The sequence below is a fragment of the Notechis scutatus genome, chromosome 2, assembly GCF_049901735.1.
Source record: "Notechis scutatus isolate UNSWTSFEM ecotype Mainland chromosome 2, rNotScu1.2, whole genome shotgun sequence".
Taxonomy (NCBI): domain Eukaryota; kingdom Metazoa; phylum Chordata; class Lepidosauria; order Squamata; family Elapidae; genus Notechis; species Notechis scutatus.
In genome coordinates this window covers 15,074,555-15,098,290 of record NC_142010.1, presented here as the reverse complement: position 1 = coordinate 15,098,290, position 23,736 = coordinate 15,074,555, and the positions used below count along the sequence as shown (strand labels likewise).

Below are 23,736 nucleotides of genomic sequence, written 5' to 3'. Positions count from 1 at the left end.
AGCCATATTAGCACCAGACGCTTCCACATTGCCACATTCTTGAGCCTGGGAAATGGGAGGGGGGAATTTCTTGGAGTGTATGTGGTTAGACATAATAGCATTCTTCTTCTAAGTCAAGGTCATGTTATTTCAGCTAGTGAAGTTGTGATGCTTGTACGTGGTTAGAAGAAAAGTATAAAGCAGGGTCCCAACCACGGTCCACGGACCGGTACCGGTCCGTGAAACAAGTCCTACCGGCCGCTGGCTTGCTGGGCGCCGCCATCTTTTTTATGAAAACGTGCTTCCGGTGAGCTTTCTACCGGAAAAGCTCACTGAGCGCTAATGCCGCTTATCTTTTTGATGAAAATGTGCTTCCGGTGAGCTTTCTACCCGGAAAAGCTCACCGGAAGCACTTTTTCATCAAAAAGATGGCGGCGCCAGCAAGCCAGCGCCCGGTAGGACTTGTTCCACGGGCCGGTACCGGTCCGTGGACCGGTGGTTGGGGACCCCTGCTTTATACTTTTCTTCTAACCACGTACAAGCATCACAACTTCACTAGCTGTCATCTCCGTAAACACCTGTGTACATTACTTTCAGTTCCTCATTTCCAACGGTTTCATTCTTCCCGTTTTAAACGTATCCATCCAAGTGCATACTTTGCAAAAATACGTTTTCACAGTTAGCAACAGCTCAAGCAGGATTACACATAGTTCTGGTATATTTTGAAACCTTTGGTTCATCTCTCTTTCTTCTATCTGGGGTGTTGAAAGAATTATCCTTCTGGGTTCAGTTCCAAGTGGGGGGAAAAGACACTTGGAATACATGGAGGGTGTTTGGAAAGATGGTTTAATGGTGGACAGGATCATATGCCTCGGGTGAAGAAAGAAGGGCCGATATGCTGAGAGTGAAATTCATTTATACCCTCTGATGGGATTTGAATTTGAGCTTGTATTCTGATTGGTTGTCAGACTCCCATGGGACCATGCAGGGGCAACTCTGTAGGCTGTCCTGAGTCCCAGGCTTGGTTGAGCCTTGCTAGATGATGATGTAATCAAAGGGGCTTTGGGCAATTCCTATATATAGCTTTAACTGGAGTAGATCTTTGTTATGTAAAATAGGCTGGCCTAGGCCAGAGTAATGGCCCATTAGCAACGGTGGTGGTGGGGGGAACTGAGTTTCTGCTTCTGAGTTGAGTTTCTGATTCTGAGTTTCTATTCTTTTTAGGGGAAATATTCTGCCTTTTTAATATTTCCTACCTAGGAAATTTCATTTTTTCCAGGAGAGGGGTGGGTGCTAACTTCCTACAGGGGCCTGCTATCATCCATTGGACTTATTGAATATAATAGATTAATAAGCTATATTTTTGATTCCCACATCAGTATTTAAGAAAAAGATGAAGGAATTCTGAAGGAATTCTCTTTCTCTTGGGTTCCTCTCTTACTTCAAGATATGGAATAGATAGAAGTGGTCTATTTATTTCTTGGCCACCTAATGAGAGGGAAGTACTCACTGGAGAAGAACCTAATGCTGGGAAAGATTGAGGGGAATAGAAGAAGAGGGACGGCAGAGAATGAGGTTATACAGATACAGATTAACAGAGTTGGAAGGTACCTTGGAGGTCATCTAGTCCAACTCACCCAACCAACACCATTTTTGACCGATGGCTGTCCAGTCTCTTCTGGATGGAGTCACTGGAGCAGTAGGTGTGAGCTTAAATGGACTCCAGAAGATGTTAGAGGACAGGAAGGCCTGGAGGACACATGTTGTCCATAGGGTTGCGAACTTTGCAACTAACAACAACAAATTTATAATAAATCCAGTTTTTGCTGCAAAAACAAGAAGTGTCCGTTTGCATTTGTTGGTCGTTGGACTTGGCTCAGGCAAGTGAATTCTGCTTGCACGATGATGGTCTGGCTGAAAAGAGAAACAAATATATGTTTCTGTACAGGATGGGCGACGAATTTGTAAAAAAAATAAACAGATTCAACAAATTTGTCCGACCAAGAAGTCTACAACTTGTGTTTTCCAAGACTGGACTTGTTGGACCTGAAGGCCAAGCCACAGAAAATCCCTGCAGATAAAATCTGCCTGAGCTCTCTGTCCTGCTGAAGCAGGGGGCTAGACTAGAAGACCTCCAAGGCCCCTTTCCAGCTCATTATAATTCTGATTGAGCCCCTGAAAGGGGCCTCTGAGCTCCCTCCAAGCTCATTTGTGGGAGAGGAAGGATACCTGAAAGGGAGGGGGATGGGGGGGAGAATCACCCTGGAGCTACTGAGGAAGGAAGGCGATGGGAGAGGAAGGTCAGCCTCCCCAGAGGTGGGGGGGTAGAGGGGGGCAGCCCCACAGTCCAGGAGGGGCTGGGAGGTCAAAGGGCTGCAGCTGAAGGAGGCCGAATCCAGGAAAGGCAAATATTCCTCAGGGGGAAATTTAGTTTTAGCGAAATAGCAAAGCGAAACTAATTTTACTGATTCTATTATTATTTCCCTATTATTATGTACCTTCAGAAGGAAGGGAAGGAAGAAAGGAGGGACAGGAAGGAAGGAAGGAAGGAAGGAAGGAAGGAAGGAAGGAAGGAAGGAAGGAAGGAAGGAAGGAAGGAAGGAAGGAAGGAAGGGAAGGGAAGGGAAGGGAAGGGAAGGGAAGGAAGGAAGGAAAGGAAAGGAAAGGAAAGGAAAGGAAAAGGAAAGGAAAGGAAAGGAAAGGAAAGGAAAGGAAAGAGTATAATTCTTTATTGGCCAAGTGTGATTGGACACACAAGGAATTTGTCTTGGTGCAAAGAAAGGAGGGAGGGAAGGAAGGAAGGAAAGAGGGAAGGAAGGAAAGGAAAGAAGGAAGGAAAGGGAGGGAGGGAGGAGGGAGGGAGGGAAGGAATGGAGGAAGGAAGGAAAGAAGGAATAGGAATGGAATGGAATGGAATGGAATAGAATAGAATAGAATAGAATAAGAATAGAATAGAATAGAATAGAATAGAATAGAATAGAATAGAATAGAATAGAATAGAATAGAATAGAACAGAACAGAATAGAAGAATTCTTTATTGGCCAAGTGTGATTGGACACACAAGGAATTTGTCTTGGTGCAAAGAAAGGAGGGAGGGAAGGAAGGAAAGAGGGAAGGAAGGAAAGGAAAGAAGGAAGGAAAGGGAGGAGGGAGGGAGGAGGGAGGAAGGAAGGAAAGAAGGAATGGAATGGAATGGAATGGAATGGAATAGAATAGAATAGAATAGAACAGAACAGAACAGAACAGAACAGAACAGAACAGAATAGAATAGAATAGAATAGAATAGAATAGAACAGAATAGAACAGAATAGAATTCTTTATTGGCCAAGTGTGATTGGACACACAAGGAATTTGTCTTGGTGCAAAGAAAGGAGGGAGGGAAGGAAGGAAGGAAAGAAGAAAGGAATTAAGGAAGGAAAGGAATTAAGAAAGGAAGGAACGAAGGAAAGGAAGGAAGGAAAGAAAGTAAAGAAGAAAAGAAAGAAGGGATTCCTGCTTCCTCCCCTCTGATTTTCCCCCCATTGAGATCCAAATTGGGATCTTGAGTGGAACCCAACCTGCCATTTGCCGTGGGTCAGAAAACCCCAAGGCGCTGGGAGTAAAACCTGCCCTCCGGCAGCCCCTTTGCCAGGAAGGGAGCCAAAGGCAGAAGATTCCGAGGGGGGGGGGAGGGCAGTGACCTCACGTGATTGGGGGAGGGGCACTCCCAAAGAAGAATTGTGTGTGTGTGAAGGACTCCCCAGTCAGCCGACTCAGAGACCCCCCAAGTCCTCGGGGGTTGCACCCCCACTTTGTTCACGCATTGCAGCCCCCATCTCCAGATGGCATCGGGGAGGGGGAGCAAAAAGGAGTCCCCACTCTCCTCCAGGACTGCCATGAACCCCCCAACTCCATGATCTGCGCCCCCTCCTCTTAAAAGACGGGGGGGCTCCTCCCCCTCCCCCTTTCTCCGCTTCTCTCTCTGCACTGACCGAACTCAGCTCCTCCAAGCAGGTAAAGTCAAGGGAGACTCTGCCCGGAGTGACCGATGACGCGGCAAAAAAGGGAGAATTCTCATTGGTCCGTCCGCTTTTCTGCGCCTTCCCAATGCCGAAGTTGTGGGAAAACTTCTCTCTCTCCTGCCACCCCAATCCAGACCCACCGATTCCGCCTCTGGGGTTGGAGGCATCGGCCTCTTTCTCCCTCTCTCTTTGGGGGCGCTTGTGGGGGCAGCAGCATCCACAGTGGTGTGTGTGTGTGTGTGTAAGAGAGTTTCAGACCAGCCCTCTTGCTTCCCCCCTCCCTGGAAGAAAAACCATCATCCCCAGGAAGGAGGAGGGGATCTGGGGCAGCCCTCCATCTCCTCCTCTCCCTTGCCTGAGAAAGCCCCTGAACGGGAGTAGGGGGAGGGGGAATTGGATTCCATTCAAAGGGTATTGGAGGGCACACAAAGGTATTGTCAGATCCTTGTATCTGTCATTTCTTCAGTGGAAGAAGAAAAGCGGGGCAGGGAGGCTGATAAAGAAATCCTTTCTTGATGTAACCTGAATATATTTAACCTCATATTGAATTTGTATAACCCACACATGATACAATGGAGGGAGAAATGCCAGATGGCCAGAACCTATCACCTCCGAGTGGCACAGCCAGGAGATGAGAAGATCATAAAAATTCCACAGTGAGACGTATCCCGGGAATCTCTGGAAAAAGTTTGTTCTAAAAAGGGGTGGGTGGGGGGAAATTAGGTATGTCCTGGGAAACTGTGAGAAAGATCTTTCCTACAGAAGGGTTGGGAGGGGAATTAACATACTGGCTTTTGTTTCTCTAAATAGACATCTACATAAGGGGAGGGGTTCTAAACTCCCTTATCTATCCCTGTATGCCTGAGGGACCTCAGACGCTGCTTTGAACTCCTACATGAATTGTCTCATATCAATAAAGGATACATTTGATACATTTGGTTCTCAGAAGTTCATTCTTGCTAACTGAATGGGAAAACGTTCTGTAACCTGACAGGTATTTCTGCTATTTGCGGTCAGCTGGGACACACAAGGAATTTGTCTTGGTGCAAAGAAAGGAGGGAGGGAAGGAAGGAAGGAAAGAGGAAGGGTACAGGAATCAAGGTAGGAAAGAAGAAGGAAGGGGAAAGGAGAAAGGAAGGAAGGAAAGAGGGAAAGGAAGGAAGAAAGGAAAGGAAGGAGGAAGGAAAGAAGGAAAGAGGGAAAGGAAGGAAGGAAAGGAACAAAGGAAAGGAAGGAGGAAGGAAAGAAGGAAGGAAAGAGGGAAAGGAACGAAGGAAAGGAGCGAAGGAAAGGAAGGAGGAAGGAAAGAAAGAAGGAAAGAGGGAAAGGAAGGAAGGAAAGGAACAAAGGAAAGGAAGGAGGAAGGAAAGAAGGAAGGAAGGAATGAAGGAAAGGAACGAAGGAAAGGAAGGAGGAAGGAAAGAAGAAAGGAAAGGAAGGAAGGAAAGGAAGGAAGGAAAGAGGAAAAGGAAGGAAGGAAGGAAGGAAAGGAACGAAGGAAAGGAAGGAGGAAGGAAAGAAGGAAGGAAAGAGGGAAAGGAAGGAAGGAATGAAGGAAAGGAACGAAGGAAAGGAAGGAGGAAGGAAAGAAGGAAAGGAAGGAAGGAAAGGAAGGAAAGGAAGGGAAAGGAAAGAAGAAAAGGAAGGGATTCCTGCTTCCTCCCCTCTGGTTTTCCCCCCCATTGAGATCCACAATGGGATCTTGAATGGAACCCAACCTGCCATTTGCGGTGGGTCAGAAAACCCCAAGGCGCCGGGGGTAAAACCTGCCCTCCGGCAGCCCCTGTGCCAGGAAGGGAGTCAAAGGCAGCTTTCAAGAGGGGGAGGGGGCGTGCAAGACAGTGACCCCCCCACACACACACCTGATTGGGGGAGGGGCACTCCTACCCAGGAAACGGGCGCTCCCACTCCAGGTGGGGGCGGGGCAAAAAAAAGAAGTCCCCCTCTCCTCTGGAGCTGCCGTGGAAACACCCCCTCCCCGAACTGCGCCCCTCCTCTCCAAAGACTGGGAGGATCCCCCCACTCCCACTTTCACCAGCTTCTCTCTTACTCTCCCCTCCACCAGGGGAAGAAAAAAAGGACTCTTCCCGGAGACCGATGACGCGGCGGGAGGGAGAATTCTCATTGGCTCTTCCGCTTGGCTGGGCCCCTCCCCGTGCCGAAGTTCTAGGGAAACTCCTCCCCTTCCCTCCCCAGTCCAGACCCACCTATTCCGCTGCTGGGGCAGCTGCAGCCTCCACATGCTCTGCTGGGATCTCCTCGATCCTGCTGGTCCGGATCCCTGGAAGCGAAGGGGGGGAAGGAGATCCCCGGTAAGGAGGGGGCTCATTGTGGGGAGGGGGCCACCAGCGCTCCTGTGGGAAGTGGGGGAGGGGGGAGAAGGGGGCTCTGCGGTCCCAGGAGTGGGAAGTTAAGTGGGGAGGCTCCCTAAAGATGCCCCCCGTCCATGGAGGAAGCCGGGGGGGGCGACTGCAGGCCTGAGCCCCTCCAGCCCCAACAAAGGAAAAGGAATTTCAAAGGGGAGAAGAAATTTCAAAGTGAAGGGAAAAAAAAGCAGCGCGACCGCCCGCCTCTCTTTTCCGGCCCCCCTCCCCCGGAACAGCGCGCTTCCCCCTTAAAGGTCTCCGGTTTGACGCGCCCGCCCGGCTCTTCTCCTGCTCGGGCTCCCACGCCTGGGCTGTGCGCATGCGCGAGGGTGGAGGAATACTTTTCAGCCGGTTGGACAAAGTCCAGAAAGAAGTTGAGCAACCGGTTCTCCCGAACTGGTTCGAACTGGCTGGATCCCAGTACTCCTCCTCCTCCTCCCATCGTCCTCTTGCAAAAAAAAAAAAAAAAAACCCGAAAAACAACAACCGCCGCCTTCCTCCCATCTCTTGCAAAGGGGGTTCCTGTCGCTCTCTTGCTCTCTGCGTGGCCACCAGAGGGCGCCCTCTGCATATAAAAGAAAAGGCGGAACTTGGCAGCCTGAGAAGTTTCAGGAAGAAACGGAGCATGCGCAGGCGCTTCTCCACCAGTTGGGTGCGGGGTGGGGTGGGGGTGTTTCAAACTTTTGGGACCTGGGGATTGTTCAGAGGGGGAATAAAGTTGGGCTCTCTTGGACTTTGGCCCTGGGCTCCTTCGCTGCAACATGCAGGAGATGAGCGCTGCCTGGTGAGTGGGGGACGGGGTTCTTCCAAGCGGGGAGGAAGCCCCGTGCTAGGACTTGGATGGAGTCTTAGCAAGGGGCGGGAGAGGACCAAGGGTCCCATGTTCCCCCTGCCGTCCCAGGACGTGCCAGTGGGAGGGGGGGGACAGATTCAAAGAAGCTCTCTTGCTCCCCCTCCCTGGAAGAAACACAGCCTCATTCCCAGGATGGGATGGGGGAGGAAGCCCTCCATCTCTTCCCTCCCCACTACCTGAAAAAGCCCCTGAATGGCAGTTGGGGGTGGGGAGGGAAGGCCTGCATTGCAAAATACAATCACGGTCTCCTCCCTGCCACCCAAAGTAATGGATTCCACTCCAAGGGGAGGGGCCCGCACAGGTATGTCTGCTCTTTGAGGTGGGCTTGGGGGGTGTTAAAACCTGCCCTCCAGCAGCCCCTTTGCCTGGAAGGGCTCAAAAGGCAGAAGCTTAAGGGAGAGGGGGGGCCTGGCAGAACGGTGACCCCTCCCACACACCTGGTTGGGGCAGGGGCACTCCCATCCAGGAAATGGGCCCTCCTACTTCCAGGGAGGGCAAAAAAAAAGGAGTTCCCACTCTCCTCTGGGGCTGCCATGAAGCCCCCTCTCCCATGTTCTGGGCCCCCCTCCTCCCCCAAAACTGAAGGGCTCTCCCCTCCCTCCCCCTTTCTCAGCTTCTCTTTCTGCACCAAACTCCCTCCTGCAGGTAAAAGTCAAGGGAGAGCCTGCCCGGAGATCGATGATGCAGCCAAAGGGAGAATTCTCATTGGTCCTTCCGCTTTTCTGGGCCCTCCCCATTTCCAAAGTTGTAGGAAAACTTCTCTCCCCCACTCCCCCTCCACCCAAAAAATCCAGATTCTACCTCGGGTTGGAAGCATTGGCCTCTTTCTCCCTCTCTCTTTGGGGGCACTTGTGGGGCAGCATCCACAGGAGGGTGTGTGTCTATGGGGGCGAACAAGAGTTTCAGACCAGCCCTGTTGCTCCCCCCATCCCTGGAAGACAAACCATCCTGAGGAAGGAGGAGGGGATCTGGGGCAGCCCTCCAACTCCCCCTTCCCATTTCCTTAGAAACAGTTGAATGGCAGTAGGGGAGGGAGGCTTGCATTGCAAAATAGAAACAGGGCTGGAGGGGAAAGCTCTCCAACTCCCCCTTCCTATTTCCTTTTTTATATATATGTATAATTTTTTAAAACTTGAACATATCCTCTTCCCTTAAACAGTGTGTCCTCTGGGTGCAAAATTGTCTGTGCAATAACAAAGTTTACAATATTCATTACATTGATAATAATTCTTAACAATAATCAGCATTATAACTATTCATTTCTCCCTCTTAACATATCTTCTAATGAAAATATATTCAGTATGATCATCTTAATCATATACAATAGTCATCATATTGCTTGCCTCTCTATCTTAACATATATTCTTTATTTCACTGATCTATTTCTCACTTCTATTTTTATTCTTCAGCCATCCATAAAATAACTCCTATGTCGTATAATATTCAATGTGTTCCTTCTCTTTTATAGCAAGATTATTTCTATTCATTTCTGCACATTCTAATACTTTCCTAATCACAGTCTCATCTATAAGGATCTCCTTACTTTTCCAATTTTGTGCAAACACAATTCTAGCTGCGGTTAATACATGTATAATTAAATAGGCATTTCTTTTAACGGGCAACATCCCCAACAAAAATATTTCTGGTTTTAAGCTGCATTGTCATTTCCAACCACATTTGTATTTTTGTCCAGTATTTGTTTGCCTCCATACATGTCCACCTCATATGATAATATGACCCAGATATCTGGTAGCATTTCCAACATTTTGCTGATTTGTCTTTAAACATCTTTGTGTCAGCCTTGCTGGTGCTAGGTGCCATCTATGAAACATAAGTTTTCTTTGTATGTGGTTGACATTGTCAATGTATAGTTCTTATCCTACAACTTCTGCCATTCATCTATGTTTTTTTTTGTTATTAAATATTAAAAACAGTGGAACACAGTGCGACTTTCTTGGCCCTCATTTTGGCCGTACAAACTATAGCATAGAAATAAATATAACAGTTAATTTCCCCTTTTTCCTTGTGTGGTTGATGTAATGCTAGTTACATATTTGTTTCTATTTTCATTTATATACATTTATATACATATTCACAAACTGGCTTCTTATCCATCTCCTTTTTCTCTTTATAGTCTTTATATTCATATATTCACGTCATATTTGTCCATTATATTTTATTTTCTGTAATTTACAAAACTTTTCCTTTCATCTGGTTCTATTGTGTAGCCAAAGCTTTTCACCCACAGTATCATTGTCTCTTTCCCTTGTTCGTCTTTCAATTTAATAGATAGTTATACAGCTTTTTTTAAATCAATCTTTCTTCTGTCCCAATTAATATCTTCTCTAATTCAGTTGCTTCTTTATAAAAAACCATATAATTTAGCATCTTTCTCCTGCCTGGAATGGATTTGCACCTGTGAATACCATCTCCTCTATCGATCCCTTGGTCACTCAATTCTTGTTTAGTTTTGAGCCTCCTGCCTTTTCATTCAACATGCCTTGATACCTAATGATGATATTTCTCATGTTAATAACATTTGGGTGAACCAGGGTTTCTTCCATTTGTTGAAAGCCAGGCTGGTATCTTCAAATAATGTTCTCTAATTTTCTCCCATACTCTAACAAATAACACATTCCTTATGGAACGTCTTTGAAAGTAACCGTGTATTCTATATTTCCCAAAATACAAGCAGAGTTGGGGGAGGGGAGAACCCTCCATCTCCTCCCCTCCCCATTTCCTGAGAAAGCCCCTGAATGGGAGTTGGGATGGGGTGGAAGGGGAGGGCTTGCATTGCAAAATACAAGCAGGAATCCTCCCTGACCCCCAAAATGCTGGATTCCACTCCAGGCAGGTGTGTGTGTGTGTGTAGATGCACAGGTTTTTCTGCCAGTTTGGTGGATGAGGAAACACCCCCCCACACACAGCTCTGAGGTAAAAGCAGCCCATTTGCCAGGAAGGGCTCAAAAGGCAGAAGATTTGGGGGGGGGGCTGGCAGGAGAGTGGCCCCAGGTGTTGGGGGAGGGGCACTCACACCAAGGAAGTGTGTGTGTGTTTGTGCAGGACTCCTGAGTCAGCTTCAGAGACCCCCCTTCCCCAAGTCCTGGGGTGGGAGGGGCTGGGGATCTCCTTTGTGCATGCATTGCAGCCTCCAACTCCAGATAGGATCCAGGTTTTGGCGGGAGGGGGGCAAAAAAAGCAGAAGTCCAAACTCTCCTCCGGGGCTGCCATGAACCCCCTCCTTGAGCTGTGCCCCCAAAAAAATGAACGGATCCTTCCCCCTCCCACTTTTGCTTTTCTCTCTGCACGGAAGGGTGGGATGGGGAGGGGGGGGAGACAAAGGAGACTCCACCCGGAGACCGATGACGCGGCGGGAGGGAGAATTCTCATTGGCTCTCCCGCTTGGCTGGGCCCCTCCCCCGTGCCGAAGTTCTAGGAAACTCCTCCCCTCCCCTCCCCAGTCCAGACCCACCTATTCCGCTGCTGGGGCAGCTGCAGCCTCCACATGCTCTGCTGGGATCTCCTGATCCTGCTGGTCCGGATCCCTGGAAGCGAAGGGGGGAAGGAGATCCCCGGTAAGGAGGGGGCTCATTGTGGGGAGGGGGCCATCAGCGCTCTTGTGGGAAGTGGGGGGGAGAAGGGGGCTCTGCAGTCCCAGGAGTGGGAAGTTAAGTGGGGAGGCTCCCTAAAGATGCCCCCCCGTCCATGGAGGAAGCCGGGGGGAGGGGCAACTGGAGGCCTGAGCCCCTCCAGCCCCAACAAAGGAAAAGGAATTTCAAAGGGGAGAAGACATTTCAAAGTGAAGGGAAAAAAAGCAGCGCCCGCCCGCCTCTCTTTTCCGGCCCCCCCTCCCCCCCGGAACAGCGCGCTTCCCCCTTAAAGATCTCCGGTTTGACGCGCCCGCCCGGCCCTTCCCCCTGCCCGGGCTCCCTCGCCGGGGCTGTGCGCATGCGCGAGCGGGGGAGGGTGGAGGAATGTTTTTCAGCCAGTTGGACAAAGTCCAGAAGAAAGTTGAGCAACCGGTTCTCCCGAACTGGTTCGAACTGGCTGGATCCCAGTACTCCTCCTCCTCCTCCCCAACATCCTGAGCCCTTCTTGCAAAAAAAAACAAAAACCCGAAAAAAACAACAACCGCCGCCTTCCTCGCATCTCTTGCAAAGGGGGTTCCTGTCTCTCGCTCTCTGCGTGGCCACCAGAGGGCGCCCTCTGCATATTAAAGAAAAGGCGGAACTGGCAGCCTGAGAGAAGTTTCAGGAAGAAACGGAGCATGCGCAGGCGCTTTTCCACCAGTTGGGTGCGGGGGTTTCAAACTTTGGGACCTGGGGGGATTGTTCCGAGGGGAGAAAAGCTGGGCTCTCTAGGACTTTGCCCCTCGCTCCCCTCCTGGGCTCCTTCTCCGCAACGTGCAGGGGAGCCTGGCAGGCAATGAGCGATGCCTGGTGAGTGCGGAGGGGGGAATCTTCCAAGCGGGTGGCGCGGAAGCCTCCTGCTAGGACTTGAAAGGTGTTGCAAAGTCCTCATCCAGTCTTTGGCATTCCTAGCAAGGGGCGGGAGAGGGAACCATGGGTCCCATGTTCCCCTGCCCTCCGTTCCAGCGTGGTGGGGGGGAGGGGCGGATAGAGGTTCAGACCAGCCTCTCTTGCTCCCCCCTCCCTGGAAGAAACACAGCCTCATCCCCCAGGAAGGAGGAGGGGATCTTGGGGAGGGAAAGACTCTGAATGGGAGGGGGAGGGGGAAGGGTTGCATTGCAAAATGCAAGCAGAATTGGGGGGGTGGGGTGGAAAGCCCTCCATCTCCCTCTCCCCATTTCCTGAGAAAGCCCCTGAATGGGAGAGTGAGGGGGAAGGTTAATATTGCAAAATGCAAGCAGGAAGGGGGTGTGTGGAAAACCCTCCGTCTCCCCCTCCCCATTTCCTGAGAAAGCCCCTGAATGGGAGTGGGGGGGAGGGGAAGGCTCGCGTTGCAAAATAGCAAGCAGGATTCCTCCCTTTACCCAAAATGCTGGGTTGTAGTCAAAAGGGGGAGGGGAGAGCTACACAGGTATTTCTGGAGAAGGTGTGTACCAGGGAATGCCCAGTGGCATTGTTGATGTTATCTAGTTGGGTAATGAAACCTCAGCAAGGCAACAGCCAAGCTAGGAAGACAGGACTCCACGTCCCATTAAGCTGGCAGTGTGGTTGGAGTATTGCATGTTTATACACACACACACACACACACACACACACACCCAATCCACCTTCCATTTAAACTGTGTCATGTGGGTACAAATATCTTATGCAATAAGAATTATAATTAATACAGATTCCTTACTCTAATGTCAATGACTACATTCTTACTTTTAACTATACAATATATCTTATCATTATAACAATCCCTTTCTTATTTAACTATATTCATATGTTCAATTTTTAACTTCCATTTTTATTTTCCAACCATTGATAAAATAATTCCCATGTCATTTAATAATTCAGTTTGCTCTTTTTTCTTTAATTGCCAGTGTTAAATCTGTTCATGTCTGCACCTTCTTAATATTTTCCTGATCACATTCTCTTCTGTCGGAATCTTTTCATTTTTCCAGTTTTGAGGAAATACGATTCTAGCTGCAGTTAATCCATGAATAATTAAATACACCTTTTCTTTACCATAACTTTCAGATATCATCCCCAACAGAAATGTTTCGGTTTTTAAATCTATAGGTGGCTTTATCATCTTTTCAGATTGGAACATTGAATGTGACTTTAGTCGTTGGTGTCTGTTAATCTGGTTTGGGCTTGTTGGGTGAACTGTGGCCTTGTTGGGTCTCTTGAAAGGGGTGTTTCCATCAGAAGGACTCAACCAGCCAGGGATTTCCAAACAAATCAACTTCACTCATCCCTCAGGGAGGATGAATATCAGACACTTAAAGGGGAAACTGCCTACAAATATTTAGTCTGAGATCCATTGTGTTGCTTCCTTGTTTGCAGAATGAAGAGTTCATTGCTTGGACAGAGCCTCGAATGAGATCAGTTTCCAGAAGAAGCAAAGAGAGAAGTTGAGTTGCCTGTGAGGGAGAAGCAATTCAAAGCCCTCCTAAATTTCTGCCTTCTATCTTCTGGGTTATTGATTGAATCCTGAAGATTTTCCTTCTACCTCTTCTATCCAGAGAGAACCACTTGCTTTCTCTGCTCTGGCCTAGGCCCACCCGGAAACGAAAAAGAGGTGTGAAACAGCTTGAAAATACAACATTGATCCTGGAATCTTGTTTTCTTTTCAGACTTGGAGGTTTGAAGTTGTTTGTGGGCCAAACTATCTCATAAGGAAGGAAGGCTAGATAGTGTACCAAGATTTTTATCCAGGGCTCTTAAATCCGGTGGAGATCCATTGGCCCCTTTCATAGCCTCAGTCTTGGAGATCCAAGGCAGCTGTTGGCATCCTTTGCATCTGGATTAGAAAATAAAGGGGGGGAATGGAGGGACAACACCCGTTATATGCAGAAGCTGGACAAAGCTCTGTTTATACTCAGTTTGGGAGCTGTGAGGCAGTCAGGATAAAAACTGAAGAGATAGACCAAGAGGAAGAGTCTATCATAGCGGTCAGGATAAAAACTGAAGAGATAGACCCAGAGGAAGAGTCTATCATAGCGGTCAGGATAAAAACCGAAGAGATGGACGCAGAGGAAGAGCCTATCAGCTCAGAGGTCCAGCGTGAAAACTTCAGGAAAGCGTACTACCAGGGGCCCAGAGATACCTGCAGCCGTCTCCATCACCTTTGCAATCAGTGGTTGAAACCAGAAAGACATACAAAGGCCCAGATGCTGGACCTGGTGGTTCTGGAGCAGTTCCTGGCTGTCCTGCCCCCAGAGATGGAGAGCTGGGTGCGGGAGTGTGGACCAGAGACCAGCTCCCAGGCGGTGGCCCTGGCGGAAGGCTTCCTCCTGAGCCAGGCGGAGGAGCAGAAGGAGCAGCTCCAGCGGCAGGTGAGAAACCTTCATCTTCAGAGCTCAAAGGGGGTGGTCTTAATATTTTTTAAAATATTTACATTATGGGGTGTAATAGGTTTGTCAGACATACAATTCAGAGACTTGTAATTTGAATTTGAAAATGACAAAGGGTGTATCCTTACAATTTATATGGACTGTTTCCTAGTATGATTTGATTGCTTATTGTACCCTATTACTGTCATTAAGTGTTGTACCTTATGATTCTCAACTCTTGACGAATGTATCTTTTACGTATACTGAGAGCATTTGCACCAAGACAAATTCCTTGTGTGTCTAATCACACTTGGCCAATAAAAGAATTCTATTCTGTTCTCTTTTCTTTTCTATTCTATTCTATTTTCTATGATTTGATTACTTATTGTACCCTATGACTGTCATTAAGTGTCATACCTTATGATTCTCGACTCTTGACGAATGTATCTTTTATGTAGAGAGCATTTGCACCAAGACAAATTCCTTGTGTGTCTGTCTAATCACACTTGGTCAATAAAGAATTCTATTCTATTCTGTTCTCTTTTCTTTTCTATTTTCTATGATTTGATTGCTTATTGTACCCTATGACTCATTAAGTGTCGTACCTTATGATTCTCGACTCTTGACGAATGTATCTTTTATGTATACTGAGAGCATTTGCACCAAGACAAATTCCTTGTGTGTCTGTCTAATCACACTTGGCCAATAAAGAATTCTATTCTATTCTGTTCTCTTTTCTTTTCTATTCTATTTTCTATGATTTGATTGCTTATTGTACCCTATGACTATTATTAAGTATTGTACCTTATGATTTTTGACTTTTGATGGATGTATCTTTTATGTACACTGAGAGCATTTGCACCAAGACATTTCTGTGTCCAATCACTTGGCCAATAAAAGAATTCTATTCTATTTTCAAAGGGAAAAAAAACCAAAGCAGTTCGGTTGTCTTTTGAAAAAAGCATCTTTGAGACATCGATATATGTTGATGTTAAACTTTCTGGCATTATTAACACAAGGGCTTTTCTTCTGAAAGATGTCCAGTTGTGGCTTCCTGGAGACATATTTGAAACAGTTGATCCTTTTGACATTTTCCCACCCCACGAACATAACAAAGAATAATGATTCATTTATTTGGCTGGTCTCTTTATTTCCCCTTTTGCGTTCCTCACCAGGTCCAAAGGCATCTCTCCACCATTCCTCAATGTCTGGATGGAAAGAGCAACCCCTTAAATCTTTCCCAGGAACAGCTTATTTGGAAGATATCCCAGGAAAGTCGACGTTTGGGCATCCCTCCAGGTAAGGAAAGGTGCTCCTAAAGCTGCATGAAGTTCTTTCAAAAAAGTCTAGCTCTCATTTGTCCTTTGAATCTTCTGTATAGCATCTCCCTCCCCTTATTCCTTTAATGCAGTGATCCCCAACCTTTTGACGCCGCGCCCGGTACCGCATCAGCTGGGCGCCGCGGCCCGGTACCGGCATCAGCTGGGCGCCGCCATCTTTTTGATGAAAAGTGCTTCCGGTGACCTCACCGGAAGCACGTTTTCATCAAAAAGATGGCGGCATAGGCTCGTGAGCTTTTCCGGTAGAGAGCCATTTCTACCCGGAAAAGCTCACCGAAGCACTTTTCATCAAAAAGATGGCGGCGCCCAGCAAGCCAGCGGCCCGGTAGGAGTTGTTCCGCGCGCGGTCCACGGACCGGTGGTTGGGGACCCCTGCTTTAATGGACTATAGAAGGAACAGATCAGACATCCAGCCCTTGCTTATCAATGGAGAACCAAGGGGAGCAAGTGGCCAGTTTTAAGTTTCTGAGTATTATCATAAATGAGGACCTGACCTGGGGTACTCACATTGCAGCCCTGGTCAAAAGGGCCAAGCAGAGATTATACTACCTGAGGCTTCTCAGGAAACAACAATTGCATGAAAAACTGCTGGTGACCTTCTACCGCTGCACCATAGAGAGTATCTTAACTTACTGCACCTGTGTATGGTTTGCCAATTGCACAATGGCAGATAGGAAAGCAATCCAGAGGGTTGACGTCATTGCCCAGAAGATCATTGGTTGCCCTCTCCCCTCTTTGGAAGAGCTTTATAAGCTCCCGCTGCCTTAAAGTTCAAAACATTCTCAAAGATCCATCTCATCCTGGGCACCCTTTTTTTTTTTTTGGAACTGTTACCATCTGGCAGACGGTACGGGATAATAAAAACAAGGACAAATAGGCTGAAAAACAGCTTCTATCCCAGGGCAGTAACTATTGAATTCTACTGTATAGTGCGATATTCATGCAATATCGGGTTTTCAGTTCAATTGCATAGAATGTGAAGGATGTGTGTTTGTGTTATTTTTATAGTGATAACGTACACTGAAGATGGCATTTAATTTCCTTGTATGAGGTGCAGTGACAAAGTAAACTAACTAATTAATGAAATATGCTTTTAAAAATTCTCCTTCCATCACTTTTGTCTCCTACACAGAGAATATCATGAAGTCACTGGTATTTATGGGTCTCTCCCCCTTTTCTGGTGAACCCAAAAAAGCACCCAAGCGTCCAGTTCAGGTAGGAAGAACGTCATCTACAAAATTAAAGGGGACCATTTGCCGAGCTTCCATTTTGTTAGGGCCGCTAAGATTTTACACTAGTTTCCACCAGCAACACGAAATAGGACAATTTAGGTTGATAGGATTGACATAGGACACACAGCTTAGCTGCCTTCTCAGAACGTTGAGGTGTGATGCATAAAGTATTTACACTGAAAGATTCTTAAAGAAAACCTCTATAAAATGTTTTATAGATGGCATTTTTCACCCTCAAGTTTGGCAAAGATGTTTAAGGATATGTCTGCTAAATCAGTGGCCCCCAACATTTTTTGTGCCGCGGCCTGGTACCGGCATCACCACGCATGACAAGGCAAGGCGAGCCGAGCGACCGGCCAGCCAGCCGTCCCCCACTTCTCCCCACCACCTTCAACTCCTCCTTTGTACCTTTGTCGATGGGCTTCCCTTCGGGACAGCTTCGGGACGGTTGCTTGGCTCGCCTTGCCTTGGGTGCTGAAAGAATCCTCGCGCCTTAGTTTCGTTCGAAGCCCCCCCGCCCCTTTGATGAAACTAAGGCACGAGGATTCCTTCAGGACCCAAATGCCGCTTTCCAACCGGAAAAGCTCACCCGGAACCACTTTCTCGTCAAACAAGATGGCGGCGCCCAGCAAACTGGCGGCCCGGTAGGAAATGTTCCACGGACCGGTACCGGTCCGCAGCCCGGTGGTTGGGGACCCCTGTGCTAAATGATGGAAATGCCATTAGATACGTGGTTCGTATTATATGTGGTGGACATGCCCATAAACAGCAGCAAAAAATATTGGACAAAATACATACATGGCTGGAAAAAATGGTAAAGCAACCAACATATTGATTTAAAACCAGAAATATTTTTGTTGGGCATTTTACCAGATAAGTATAACAAGGGGAATACATATTTGGCTTTACAGGTATTGACTGCGGCCAGAATTGTATTTGCACAACAGATTTAAAAGATACTAGAATGTGCAGAAATGGATAGATTAACACAATTAAAGAAAAGAAAGAATCTGAATAATTTTTGACTTGGGGTTTATTTTATCAACGGTTAGCTGGCAAAAAAGGTTAGAAACATGGAAATATAAGAAAAGGACCAATGAAAAAAAGAGAGGTTTGTTAAAATGGATAAGCAAGCATTATTATGATTATTATAGAATTGATATCAATGTAATGAACATCGTTGTAAGCAGTTGGAGGATTATTTTTTAAAACTCTACCAAAAATGGAATTTGTATATGTTATAAAATAAAATAAAAAAACTTTATACAAAATAAAGTATTTACACTGAAAGATTCTTACTACCAGTAAGAAATCAACTTCATTCTTGCCCAGTTTTGAATCTGGCAAAAAAGAGACACACACACACACACCCCTTTTTCACTGGGATAGGTCAACCAAGGAAAAGAACAGACATTTTTTCCTAGGCTCATCAGTTAATACTGAAACTTGCTTTTCTTCCTTTCTCAGGATTTTGTGACCTTTGAAGACGTCGCTGTGTATTTCTCCGCGGAGGAATGGTCTCAGCTGGATCCGGATCAAAAAGCCCTTCATAAAGAAGTCATGCTAGAAAACTACAGAAATGTGGCTTCTCTGGGTAAGATTCCCTGTTATTAGTTGAGACCCTAAGAAAAGGGATTCTTCCCGTCTTATGGAACTAACCGGTTCTTGTGAACGTATCTCCAATCAGAACTTATTTCTTGGATTGGACAAAGAGAAGATGCATTCTTCTCCTGTCCCTAAGGCAGTGATGGCGAACCTTTGTTGTGGTGTGCCAAAACTGCGCTCGTGTGTGTGTGTGTGCCAGCACCCACAATGCAATGAGCCACGCCCCCCCCTGCACATGCGCGCGCAACCCCCCATCTGCACTGCGCATGTCTCCCAGCTTATTTTTGGCCCATTTGAGGCGTCCCAGGGGCTTGAAGGAAGCCTCTGCAGCCTTTGGAGGCCAAAAAACTACCAGTTTTCCGGTTTCAGCACATCCGGTATTTCCAGAAGGCCTGTTTTTCGGCCTCCGGAGGCTGCAGAGGCTTCCCTTGAGCCCCCAGGAGGGCGAAAAAGGCCTCAAACGGGCTGAAAATCAACTGAGAGGTGCGTATGCGCAGTGCAGGTAAGTTTGACTGTGCCATAGCTTAGCCATCATGGCCCTAGGACAAAAGTGGTCAAAAGCAACCTGGTTAGATGCTCCACATGATAATTTGCCATCTAATATTTGAGAGGGGGTCCTCCATTGTTTTTTTTTTTGTTTGTTTGTTTGTTTCTCTTTAATTTTACAATATGATTAATGGCGCTCATTCTCATTTATCTGTCTCTTGTTGATGGCCAAGTCCCTGTTTGTATTGTTGTTGTTTTTTTAAAAAAGACTTTTCTCTTAGAGGCTCTTTTCTTGGACATTTTTACTCTGAAACACAGAATTCTGGCAGAAACAATGCTGTTGTTTTCTTGCAAACATTTCATTACCCAAACTAGATAACTGTCTAGCACTGATGATTGTAGTTAGCATCTTGAAACGTCTGCAAGAGAAACAATCAAGCTCAGAGAGCACCAAGGAGCCATGGTGGTGCAGTGGTTAGAATGCAGTATTGCAGGCTAATTCAGCTCACTGTCAGGAGTTCAATCCCCACATGCTCAAAGTTGACTCAGCCTTTTTCCATCCTTCTGAGGTCGGTAAAGTGAGGACCCAGATTGTTGGGGGCAATATGCAGACACTGGAAACTGCTTAGAGAGGGCAGTAACGCACTATGAAGTGGTATATAAATCTTAAGCGCTATAGCTATTTGAACCCTGAGCTACAAATATTCTCCTTTATTGAAATGCCGCAGTTTGTGATTTAGCAGAGTCGGACAGTGAGGAGGTTGGGGAGGAACATGGGCCAGTCCTGGAGGCTGAGGAAGGCTCGGACGAGGGCTCTGCATCAGAGGCAGAGATGGGGCCAGGGCAGTCTGGCAGTTATCAGCTGCCTTCGGAGTTGGACAGCAGTGAGACCGGGGAGTAACTGGAGCTGGTTCCCAGCCTGCGAATGCGCGGAGCTGCCAAAACAAAAAGAACAATTAGGAACTAAGGGTTTACGTGGGAGTAAAGCCACAGGTGGACGATGAATGGCCCCTCCCATAGGGATTAAAGGGGGAGGGGCTTTTGCAGAAAACAATTTGTTCATTGCAGCTGTGGGAAGATCTGTCTGTGCATCTCAGAGACTGTGCCGAGTCCTTCCTTGTCAGCACTGTGTTTGAAAATATTTACTTGGCAGCTCTCCAAGCTAGATAAGGTCTGTGCTCCTAATTACACTCTTGAAAGACTGTTTGCCAGGCCTTTGGCTGAATGTGTATGCAAGAAATTCACCTCCTTTTAATAAAAGGGGTTTTGCTGGGACAAAGAGCCTGCTTAGTGCTTTTTGGGGACGCCTAGGTCAGGACAAAGGGATCACTGATTTTAGGCTTTTTAATCCATCCTCCTTCGTCTTTCTTTTTCCCAGGGATGGGTGGGGTGGGGTGGGGTGGTTTTGTGGTCAGTGGTGGTATTCAGTCTGTTCGCACCAATTCAGTAGAACCAGTAGCTAACTTTTTGTGCAGTTTGGCGAACCATCTGATCCTACCAATGGCTGGCTCCGCCCCATCCCTTCCAGCCACTCCTTTTCTGCCTTGGCCACTTGCCTAGTTTTTGGTAAGTCGCTCTGTCTCACATGTACTATAGTCCTCGACTTACAACCACAATCGAGTCCAAACTAAAATATTTTTCAATTTTTTTTTTGCAGTAGCTCGTCAAAGGTTGAAAAGGGAAAAGATTCTTTCAGCAAGAACCAGCGAGCAACCAAGATCGGAATCCGTTGTATCAGAATCGGCCTTGGATGATATAAAACAGTCACAAGGCCAACCACTCCAAGCCCTTCACGGGATAAATATGGAACAGATTCCTTCAGTAAGAATCAGTGAGAAACCAAGATCGGAATCAGTTGTATCGGAATCGGCCTTGGATCATATAAAACAGTCACAAGGACAACCACTCCAAGCCGCCCTTCACAGGATAAAAATGGAACAGATTCCTTCAGTAAGAATCAGTGAGAAACCAAGATCGGAATCAATTGTATCGGAATCGGTCTTGGATCATATAAAACAGTCACAAGGACAACCACTCCAAGCCGCCCTTCACAGGATAAAAATGGAACAGATTCCTTCAGTAAGAATCAGTGAGAAACCAAGATCGGAATCAATTGTATCAGAATCGGTCTTGGATCATATAAAACAGTCACAAGGACAACCACTCCAAGCCCTTTACAGGATGATAAAAGAACAGATTCCTTCAGTAAGAATCAATGAGAAACCAAGATCGGAATCAGTTGTATCAGAATTGGCCTTGGATAATATAATACAGTCACAAGCACAACCACTTCAATGTGGAGAAAGCAGCAACTCAATTATTGATATAAATAATGATATCTTCAAAATTGAAAATAATATTCCTGAAATCTGGTCAGTGCAACAATATCGCAGTTTTAAAGGAAAATATGATGGATTGGACGTTTTTAACAAAAAGTTAGGTTGCAAGTATTGTGCAAAACATGACTCCATAAAAATGAAAAGTATTCATGTTTCAAATGCATGGAAATATTTTCAGATTGAGGCAGCAGGGAAAAATAGAGACGTTAAACAAGCTTCTCTAAGGAAAAAAATGAGAGAACATTTTTTATCAAAAGCTCATAACATTTGTAAAGCGAACATAAAACAATGCGAGGAGGATTTAATAGCAAAATTTAAAATGAATGAAAAACATTTACAAGCTACTTGCAGAGTATTTAATACAGTTTACAGCTTGGCACAAAGATGTAAACTATTTTCAGACATCGAAGATGAGATAGAAGTGCAAATTAAAAATGGGTTAGACATGGGAATAGGATTACACTCATGTAAAACTGCAGTGAACATAGTTGATTTCATTGCAAATGAAATTAAAAAACAATTGTTTACTAAAATCATTGAAAATAATCTGAAAATATGCTTGATTGTTGATGAAGTGGCAACGATATCTTGCAAACCAGTCATTATACTTTTCTTAAAAGTTGAGGATTCAATTACATCACCAACCATTTTCCTTGAGTTAGTTGAATTGGAAAAACAAGATGAAGAGACAATATGTTGTTCAGTTATGAAAAGTTTGAATAATGTTGGGTTTACTAAGAACTACCTAAAAAAAAATTTAATAGGATTTTGCTCCGATGGTGCCAGTCTTATGCTTGGGCGAAAATCTGGAGTGAGCACCATGATAGCAAAAGAGTTTCCAAACATAGTAATATGGCACTGTTTAAATCACCGCCTCCAACTAGTTTTGGATGATTCGATAAAGGAAATAACGCAAGTAAATCACTTTAAAATATTTATTGATAAGGTACGTACTATTTTTCATCAATCCAATAAGAACCAAATTGAACTTGCCAAAATATCAAGACAACTTGGAATTGAAATTATGAAGATTGGTAGTGTTTTAGGACCAAGATGGGCTGCCTGTAATTTACGGTCAACCCTAGCTGTGTGGCGTGCTTATCCAGCGCTACATCACTATTTTCATTCAAATAAAAAGTACTTGGGTATGGCGGCCCGTCTTGAAAATATACATTTTATAACTGATTTGGCATTGATGATTGATATTCTGAATGAAATTTCTTATCTTTCAAGTGCACTGCAAGCAAAAAATGTGGACATAATAAAGGCGGAGAAACTTTTGATGGGATCTATTAAAGCATTTCAAGTGCTTGGAAAGGAAAAGGGTCCATACGAAAAAAAAGTGGATGAATTAATTATTTCGGAAACCTTCAAAAATATCAAATTTGTAAAAAATGATCGATTCATTGGGCTTCCTCGGGAAAGACTTTTAAAACACATCATAATGAATTTGAGGAAAAAATTAATGGATTGTGAACATTTGAAAACAGACTGCAGCCGATTTCAAGACAGGAATAAATTACAATTTTTCAAATTTTTGGAGCCAGATTACTGGAATATTGAAGAAATAGCAGTTCCATGGAAAGCAGGTGAAGAAGAATTGCTCATATTTAATGACATTTTTAATTACCAAATTGATATTAATGATTATCGCGATTTTGTGGAAAATGTTTTAGAAAATTCCCAGAAATATGCAATTCCTCAAAGTATTCAAAGAGCGAAAAATATTATCAGAACAATTCCTGTCAGTTCAGCAGAAGCAGAAACTGTTTTTTCAAACATGAACATCATATGTTCACAGAATACAAGTCACCTAACTGTTTCTAATATATCAAACATAATGACTATTAGTCTAATTGGTCTACCTCTCAAAGAATGGGATCCTACCCTTACAGCGGAAAGATGGTTAAAGCTAAATCAGACAGCCGATGAAATGATGATAATTGCAAGTGAGGACACCAATCGAAAAGCAATATGGAAATATCTGACATAACAGTTTTATTGGTTTTTGCCAGGTATTATGTAATAGTTCCTTACTATTTTGAAACTTTCTTATAACAAAATCTAATTTTGTGTACCTCTTTTATTGTTCTTATTTAAGTGTCGTGAAGTGAACATCCGCTAAGGCTGTTTTGGAGGCTTCAGGATTGACACACAATAGGGAGAGGGAGAAATAGATGGGGTTTTGTAGCCAAAATAATAAAAGTTTTGCTATGGGAACCAAGGACATTCTCACAGGTGGCTGGCCAGAGGATGAGGGAAGTAACCAAGCAACCAGCCAGGTCCTGGATTGGGCAATGTGACCAGGGACTTGGGGGGGGAACAGGGGAAACTTTTTACTGTTAATTCGGTGAAAATTGCAAGAACTTTTATAGAGTCAGCTTCTACCAGTTGTGCCAATATGATGTATCCAATAAAGCTGTTCTTTGAGGAACTTGCCTGCCTCGGAGTTCTAATTTCTATGGGTGCATTACTTGGAAGGCTGACATTAAGTATTAAATTGATGAAATTAGGTGAGGCGAGGAGTGGCTGGGAGAGGAGAGGTGCCCCTCAATGTGAGGGATTTGGTCACACCTACCCAGT

General features: G+C 45.6%; 2 protein-coding genes and 1 long non-coding RNA gene across 5 annotated transcripts in view; 1 reads left to right on the top strand and 2 right to left on the bottom strand.

Annotated features, from left to right (window-relative positions):
- LOC113425366 (uncharacterized) overlaps positions 1-23,736 on the bottom strand; it is a 137,293-nt gene that overhangs the window by 60,609 nt on the left and 52,948 nt on the right. The window lies entirely within an intron of this gene.
- LOC148131821 (uncharacterized) lies at positions 1,778-6,269 on the bottom strand. The gene is made up of 3 exons (XR_015747168.1): positions 6,188-6,269; positions 4,590-4,674; positions 1,778-1,893 (listed from the first exon to the last, which is right to left on the bottom strand). It is a non-coding gene; the product is annotated as an uncharacterized LOC148131821 (long non-coding RNA).
- On the top strand, positions 6,188-23,587 carry LOC113425365 (E3 SUMO-protein ligase KIAA1586-like). 3 transcript variants are annotated; one of them, XM_087953392.1, is made up of 6 exons: positions 6,188-6,292; positions 13,163-14,154; positions 15,327-15,450; positions 16,624-16,706; positions 18,191-18,317; positions 20,472-23,587. In XM_087953392.1, exons 2-6 carry the CDS (start codon positions 13,645-13,647, stop codon positions 23,144-23,146), a joined length of 3,519 nt encoding a protein of 1,172 aa, XP_087809518.1. In that variant the 5' UTR covers positions 6,188-6,292; positions 13,163-13,644; the 3' UTR covers positions 23,147-23,587. The 3 variants fall into 3 exon arrangements, with proteins under 3 accessions (XP_087809518.1, XP_087809519.1, XP_087809520.1); XM_087953393.1 differs by lacking the exon at positions 6,188-6,292 and adding an exon at positions 10,659-10,774; XM_087953394.1 differs by lacking the exon at positions 6,188-6,292 and adding an exon at positions 11,457-11,638.

Bases quoted from the DNA above. Each gene is read 5' to 3' on its own strand.
- LOC113425365 (XM_087953392.1), top strand. From the start codon at position 13,645: ATGGAGGGACAACACCCGTTATATGCAGAAGCTGGACAAAGCTCTGTT. The intron at 15,451-16,623 runs GTAAGGAAAGGT...TCTCCTACACAG, and splicing joins ACGTTTGGGCATCCCTCCAG to AGAATATCATGAAGTCACTG. The intron at 18,318-20,471 runs GTAAGATTCCCT...TTTTTTTTGCAG, and splicing joins CAGAAATGTGGCTTCTCTGG to TAGCTCGTCAAAGGTTGAAA.